Genomic DNA, 7,762 nt, shown 5'->3' with positions numbered 1-7,762 from the left:
CCTGGGTATTCGCTTCCAAGGAATTCGAAAAATGTTTCTGGTAAGTATCTTCGAGAACTGTTAATGCTTCATTGAACCTCCGCAACTGTTCAACAACTTCTGGTGGTATCGAATCGCTCATCATTGGTCTTAAAACAACAAAATAATTTCCGCAATAACTGCCAAGAAACGATCATCCGGAAAACTATAAAACTGCAAGAGTTCTAAAGCTAAGTTTATGCCAACCGCATGCAAAACCAACCTAATTCACTCCCGAAACAACCAAACATCAAATCTTCGAAATACACATACAGACATTCCGCATCCTCAACTTCAAGATCAAACCGAAAACCGTCCATCACGGGGACAGCTATCCGCGAAATACCGGCACAATCGAGAAGCGAGACGTTGGTTGTACGTTATCGATGGTTCCGTTAGTTATCGGTATGTTGCTGATCTATTTCTTCATTTGTACTATGGGTCACGTAGTGAGGTGCACGTGCAGGTGCATGTTTCACGTGCAAAGTGCAATAAGCACGATGAAATTTTCCAAACGGGACTCATTTATTCTAACAAAACAAAATAGAATCAGGTGTTCTGTTTGCTTCTCTGGTTATAACTTTCTCTGGTTCGGTCTTCTCTGGTTATTTGCTTCTCTGGTTATATACTGTGTAACAGCGCAAATAGTAAGGTATTTTGACGTCAGTGCTACGTCTACAGATTGTTGAATGAATGTGAACGTAGAGGAATACCGATGGTGACACGATCATGTACTTTCAATCAGTTCGTTCGTTTATTAGGTTTTGTCAATGGTCTTAGAAAGTGGCTGATTTCAAATAATTTCTCAATTGCATTTGAAATGAAAACATTTTCTTAGTTCATGTATTATTTAAAAAGTAATTTGTGAGTGTTGGATGTATTCATTACTATGAAAGCGTTAGTTTTAATGCTATTCACGATCACGTTTGTTTTCTTTGTATTTTAGATATCTTCTATGTTGAACTCTTTTATAAAGTTAAGTTTCAGGCTAGTTGATGCATATCCTTGCGGATGTCGCAGTTTTATTGGCAATTACAAACCGATACACAGCAGCAAGAAAAGAACAATGCAAAGGATGGTAATGAATGGAAGTGTGTTGGCTTGACCAATGATAATACCTGCGAAGGTTTGCAGCACCAACAACAACAACAACAACAACAATCCTACTGGTGGTATCAGCAGAATGTTAGTCCATATTTATTTATTTAAAGGAATCTATATCAGTACTGTAATCGATGAATAGTTAGCAGTTTTTTTTAACGGCTAATTACTTCTGTGAGAGTCCGTTTAGGAGCTCTATATCCTTTCTATCGCCGTGTTACTTAGTTAAAAATTTTCTATATTTATTATGTATTGCTAGGGGAATTAAATATTTCTCAAAAATCTGTGGCACAATTTTTGAAGGCAATATTAATAATTATTGTCTTCAGTGTCCAAATTTGATTTTTATTAATCGATTAATCCATGTTAAGCAATCGTTATTAAATGGTTCAATCCAAATATGGGAGAAAGATTTTGCTTTGTAATTCCAAATCAGCTTTGGAATAAGGTGATGAATGCAAAATAAAAAAACGTGAAAAATGTGATTTACGATTATGTTCTTTTAGCAAACTGGAACGGACCCATATAGCGCGGCAGCATTTGAAGGTTTTCGGGCATCTTCCGGTAACGTCGCTCCTTTGAAGAATTGGCAGACATCGATAACGCCGAATATTCCTAGCACATTTTCCGCGCAGCAACAGCAGGAACGAATTCCTGAGGTTAGTATTTTGGATAATATGAGAATGGATTGTTTTAACAGAATTTGCATCCCACTCTTACGGATGGCTAGGTGTAGTTATAGAATGATAATTACAGAGTTATTTTATAAATATTGCGAGTGATATATTTGGACTGTGTGATTTCTCTTCGAAATTTTGTCTAAAATTTAGGAAAAAACGGTTTCGTATGAGGTTCATGAACAGGAAAATGAGCAAGTACAATATTCGTTTGGTGTTCATCAAACGATTTTGGATTCTGAACGTAGCTTTCCTGGTCATAATATAGAAGTATGTTATTCCTTCAGGGTTCCAGTTTGATAATAATGCGTTAATAGCTTGTTAAAATCGAAATATATGATTAGATGAAAACTGCGTCTTTAAAAAAATTCCTTTCTAGGATAGGAAAGTAAGTGGTGGAAAATATGATGTTCAGCACGTTCAGGTAGAATTGGTTTCTGCTGATGATGCGCAAGGTATAAATTTGACTTATCATATCCCTAGAGACTTAACTGTCGTCGGGAGATGATGATAAATGTCAAGTATGGGTAATTTATGGGTAATTCTAAAAATCGCGCGGACAGAAGTATTGTGTAAAGCAATAGCAGAGGGGGAGGGGGGATAACCAAGGCAATAGCAACAGCATCGTGGATTATTATTTCCAAAAAGTATATTTGCAGTATATTTATCACTTTGAACTTGCTAAATGTTAGTGAGGGAGAAGAATACATTTCGGTTAATAAATTTGATGGCCCTTATTTACTTCCTTATTGCAGATAACTGGCAGACTAGATTTGCAAAAAAGTTTTTTGTTGCGTTTTAATAAATTATTACATAAAATTTAAATCAATATGAAAAACAGTCATTGGATGAAGAGATAAATTTTTAGGTAATGTAGCAACAGGTGCACTGCTACCAGAAGAGGAACATGTGGTAAGTGCGATAAACAGTAAATGTTTTCTGCTTTCATAGAAACATTGGAAATTGGCTAGAAGCTTATTACAAGAACGAAATTAGGCAAAATGGATTACATTGACCGGACTATTTTCAGACTGAAAGCAACTTGCCAGTGGTGGCAGTGGCTCAGGTTACTCCTATGATAGCAACAGCCATTACTACCGCGACAGAGACATCATTTTCTGCTGGCGTTTTGTCCTGTAACCAAACATTCCCAGCAGCTGTCCCTTCTGCAAACGTCGCTCGTGTCGGTCCTATTTCTAATCATGATTCTTTAGGTATTGCCTTACTTTATTTCAGTTGCCTTCACTACCGTTATCACTCGAATTATTTATGGCACCTTCAATAGCCGATGACTTAATCGGCAATGATTTAGGATTTTGTGCTATGTGCTGATTTTTGGACGTCATTGCTCACGCATAGACTGTGTTAAGTGTGCCATCACCTCAGTAACTTTTCTATGAGTAATTTCCATCTTCAATTTTAAAATTATAATTTCAGGATTCTCAGTGAACCGTGTTGTTCCAACGTTACAGTCAGTCATTCCTAACCTACAGATGCCTCCACTCGAACCTGTTGCAATCAGTGCTCGTGATGCTCCAATATTGTTAACTGAGGAAACTGGTGAAGTACAAAATACTGCTGCTATCGAAGGAACACAGGCTGCTTCGAACTTCGTCTCTCTAGCAAATTCTCAGCAACCAGATGCTGGCGAGGTATCAGTCAAAGGACAAGATTTGGTACGGGAACTTTAAGGTTGCCAAACAAGAACAAAGAAAGTACAATAACAAAAAGTCTTCATTTTCCTGGAGCATCAGGAATAGTGTTCATTTCAGGATAGGAACAGTACTTCGAATCGGTTACGAGAAGTGCTTAATGAGGATGTCAATTCACTTTCAACTGATGACGTCCAAGAGGCACGAGGACAGAATGAACTGCGACAAATTTTGAAGAAGGTGGGTTCCTTTCTATAGTTCTAAATTCCAGAGCAAAAGATTATCTTTTTCCATTTAATTTGTGGTAAGCACGCTAAAAACTAGTGCTTTATTATTCTTTTATTATTTCTTTAACTTTAGTTTGATGGCAAATTAAGTGATAAACCAAAAAAGTAAGTTTATGTATATCATCGTAGGTTTCTTTGACAAACTAATGCACTTATATCGAATAATCTTGGTGAAAGTGGGGTTCACAATGAGAATTCGGACATCTTATACCTCCTAATATAGTGCCGAGTTATTGATTTTTAGTACAGATCTAACAGTTTTTTCTCCACTTGTTCATACTTTGTTTTCAGGATGATAAGGAGCGAGGCACTGCGATGTCGACATCAGCAGAACAATCCACGGATTCAACTATGGCTGAAGATTCTCTCAGCAGACCTAATGAAAAGCATATGGATTCGAAAAATATTAGAGACCGATATCGCATTATCCGCCAACAGTTTGTTTTTCTTTTTGTTCATCTTTCCTGGCTAGCATAGAAAATTTTCTTTTATTCAGATAAAGGAATTTTAGGTATTTTTTTGCTCGTTATTCACGTTATTATTCTTATCTGTTACTGCATTTTAAGATATCCGGAAGTAATCAAGCGACTGGATCGTTTGAGAATGGAAGCTCATAATTTGGACTGTCGCTCGATGCAGAAAGCTCCATTAGTAGAAGTCGACGAAAATTCTCATAGGTCGTAAGAAATATAGAGAATTTATTTTTTTTGAAGGATAATCTATTCTGTCAGTACTGCCAAGTCCATCTTGTGATGACCACCCGGTTAGTTATATATGTATATACATATGTGCATATGCATATATACATATGCATATACATATTCGCTCTATGATCACCACCGCGTTCACTTACCGAGGTTAGGTCTGTCAGAGATTGTATACAGTAATGAGCATACTGCTAGGTGTATTTTTGGAGATTTTTTTTAGGATATCAAACAGAAAACAAATAAATTCAGCAATGATAGGTCTCGATTCCAAAGTCACTGCGAACCTGAAGGATGTTGAACCGATGTTGGATTCTCGACCTTCTTCCAAAAGTAGTTACACTTTGCATGATTCTTGACCTGCTTATTGAGTATAGTGATCCAGTAACATTCTCTTCCCCATAATTTCATTGTTTTACAGTGAATCATTCATATACGTTCCCCGATCATAGGAGTTCTGAAGATAGCTCTACAAAAAATGATGTTAGTTACGGAGAAGACTTCGTCAATTCTCTTCGTCGGTAAATTTTTACACTTTTTTTTTTCCTAGTCATAAGTTCCTAAGCCTGATAGTATATTACAGTGAGACAGGAGCGTTATCATGTTACTCTTTTTGAAGAAATCGGCATGCACGTACTCGTGAACACGATTTTTTATCGCGCGGTACTAAATCAGAAATGGGCGAAATAGGACCATATAGAGGTCCTGCATTCGCTAAACATAGACATATGATGCAGCATGCATATGGCTATCATTCTTCAGCCGGTTATCAGTCATACGAGTAAGTTGTTGAATTTCCATTATTTAGTAAGAACAAAGCTTTGAACTTTACTGAAAACGTGAGAAATGTTCGTTCGTCTCAGTTAGATCGTGTGTTGAAAATACTGAATCGTATAATTCTGTATATGTGATAATACATTACAAAATACATAATGCCGTGTTAGGTATTACCCAAGTGGCAGACAGTCGTTGGGACCTCATCTTGGACGGCATGCAGCTCATGAATTAGCGATGATGCACAACGATGGTAACGTTCCTGCACGCCGACCTCAATCTTCGTTTGATGCGCCATATTCGAAGTACACTTTTCTTTCGTTTATTGTTGAATTTTTGATTCTGAGAGTTGACCACAATTCTTATTTTTAACTGTTTTTTTCTTTTCTTTTTTTTTTTTGTTTCTGCAATAGGCATTCAGTATGATCCATGATCCATTATATCATTACAGTTAACTTAATCAGAGTGGATACACTCTTATTATTGATTTTTGATTCTGAGAGGTGGCCACAATCCTTAATTTTAACTTTTTTCATTATTTTTGTTGTTTTCTTATTGATTTTTTTTACTATTAACCTATTATTAATTTTGAAATTTTCCCTTATTTTGTCTTGCGTTTTTACAAATTATTATTCCTATGGAAAAATTCTATGTCTTGATTGCTGGGACTTTAGTTCAGCTGCGCCGCGTATAACTTGAAAGAGATAGAATTACCAGATGTATCTTTCCATTTAATGTATTCCATTAATAGGGAATCTTCTAGTTCGCGAATTATTTTTCCTGAAATAGGCTTTTAGGATTCATGTATTGGAAAACAACCATAGTAGTTATGCATTACAACTTGCTTTCTAGTTAAAACATCCAAATTGAAAATCAGTTGCGTTTTTTTCAGTTTGCAATTGCTATAATTCTCAAGGTTTACTTATGCTTTTTTTTTCGCAGAATATATCGCTGTTCAAAATGAAATATTCATCACTGGTTTGTAGATATCAGCAGTTTAATGAATTCGCTCAGGACTTTCGCCGAAATGGTGGAGGGGAACATTCTTTCGAGAGTGGAGAAGAAAGTAGTGGAAGTGACAGTGAAATAGCACGAATTCATAATGGACAGAAAATGGTATAGTTTAAACATCAGCCGATTTTACATCCTTAATCACTTTTCAGTCCATTTAAATTGTTTTCATATTCATTATGATACATATAAAGTATTGACACCCATATGTGGTCTGTGTCTGTTATGAAAATATTCGAAGTCATCGCTGAAGAATTCTTACATATTTGTCATTCAGTATTGCAACGTGAATAGTTTTTAAATAAATTTTCTGCAGGCACAGCGAACTGCCACAACGCGTCATAATGCAATGCCTTTCACAGCCCCAAATGAGTTTTACTATTTTGGTGTGATACAGTTGCCACAGGTTAGGTTTGTGGTTTTTGTTAATTTAGTGAAATGAAAGACAAGAGAATTAGAAACTTTACCTGTAGTATGAAGTTATACTAGTGTGAAAAAATTGAGTTAAGGTAGCATTAGCAATCGTGTTATTTTCACATAGCGAGAGACACTGGATGCTAAAATACGTTTATTTAAGGAACGCGTGGAGTACATAATGCGCAGATTACCGCCGCCTCCAGAATACTTCCAACTGCCTGCAATCGAAAAGGCGGCTTACTTGTTTTATTGTGTTCTCTATCGTCATCATTATCTTCCGGTGGATCTGTTTCATAAAAAATTCAACCGAGAATATTTCAGCTACATGTGTGAGGGCGATTCAGCTGAAATTGCGCTTTGGAAGGTAAACTTGCTGTCCTAAAGGCTTTTATTGTTTTCCTTTAACTCTTCTCAATGATCTTTTTGACAGTGTTTTAGATTTGCAAACATACACAAGACGAATATATAGCTAAACGTTCGATAAATCAGTTGAAAGCCTATGAAATGTCCCAGAAACAGCTGTTCAGCGATGAACATGAAACACTTGATAGCAGGTTGCTTCATCGTATTTTTTTCTATCTCATTTGATATTCTATAGATCTTCGAGTAATTGCACAATTAACGACGGTGGTTGCTTCCTAGACATCATTTCCTATTTTTGCCAAATTGAGCATAAAAAAAATAACTTTTGTGCGGAACAAAATGCTCTGAAGTAAAAAGTTCGTAGTCCATACTTTACGCAGTTGGGAGAGTACTAGCGACATACATAAATCTGAGAAAATCTGCAAAATAGCTATCCTTTTACCAACGAAAAAGCTGTCTAACATTTGATTTGGTAAAGTTACGGGGTTGAATGAATGTTAGAATCATTTCATGCGTTATTTGCATTATTTTATCCTCCCACTTTAATTTTGCATACAATAAGCAATATGTGTGTGTGTGTGTGTGTGTGTGTTTGTGTGGCAAAAATGAAATAAATTTACGAAAACGTAAGTCAAATAACTCTTTCGTAGTTTTTTTTGGCTGTAAAATGCATTTTGCTCCATGTCCTTTCTTTTCTCATTCTAGTTGGTCTTCTTTTCTCTTTTTTTCTTATCCCATTCTAATTCATCTCGTTCTTC

At 36.0% G+C, this 7,762-nt stretch overlaps 2 protein-coding genes across 2 annotated transcripts in view; both read left to right on the top strand.

Moving 5' to 3' along the window:
- Positions 1-217: 217 nt before the first annotated feature.
- Positions 218-565, top strand: LOAG_10853 (hypothetical protein; the record flags this gene model as incomplete). Its single annotated transcript, XM_003146377.1, has 1 exon — positions 218-565. One exon carries the CDS (start codon positions 218-220, stop codon positions 563-565), a length of 348 nt encoding a protein of 115 aa, XP_003146425.1.
- Positions 566-998: 433 nt separating this feature from the next.
- The window catches only part of LOAG_17564 (hypothetical protein), a 14,255-nt gene continuing 7,491 nt past the window's right edge, over positions 999-7,762 (top strand). The window contains exons 1-18 of the mRNA XM_020450224.1: positions 999-1,203; positions 1,626-1,778; positions 1,950-2,066; positions 2,176-2,251; positions 2,665-2,708; positions 2,827-3,010; positions 3,234-3,472; positions 3,569-3,688; positions 4,027-4,172; positions 4,302-4,415; positions 4,663-4,772; positions 4,861-4,960; positions 5,059-5,220; positions 5,384-5,518; positions 6,200-6,329; positions 6,541-6,630; positions 6,802-7,005; positions 7,080-7,195. Coding sequence (XP_020306133.1) covers positions 1,030-1,203; positions 1,626-1,778; positions 1,950-2,066; positions 2,176-2,251; positions 2,665-2,708; positions 2,827-3,010; positions 3,234-3,472; positions 3,569-3,688; positions 4,027-4,172; positions 4,302-4,415; positions 4,663-4,772; positions 4,861-4,960; positions 5,059-5,220; positions 5,384-5,518; positions 6,200-6,329; positions 6,541-6,630; positions 6,802-7,005; positions 7,080-7,195 — 2,414 coding nt within the window. The 5' untranslated portion in view covers positions 999-1,029. The remainder of the gene's footprint in view (positions 1,204-1,625; positions 1,779-1,949; positions 2,067-2,175; positions 2,252-2,664; positions 2,709-2,826; positions 3,011-3,233; positions 3,473-3,568; positions 3,689-4,026; positions 4,173-4,301; positions 4,416-4,662; positions 4,773-4,860; positions 4,961-5,058; positions 5,221-5,383; positions 5,519-6,199; positions 6,330-6,540; positions 6,631-6,801; positions 7,006-7,079; positions 7,196-7,762) is intronic.

The sequence above is a fragment of the Loa loa genome, assembly GCF_000183805.2.
Source record: "Loa loa unplaced genomic scaffold supercont3.93, whole genome shotgun sequence".
Taxonomy (NCBI): Eukaryota; Metazoa; Nematoda; class Chromadorea; order Rhabditida; family Onchocercidae; genus Loa; species Loa loa.
Note: the sequence above shows the minus strand (reverse complement) of the source record. Positions and strands in the feature narration are given on the sequence as shown.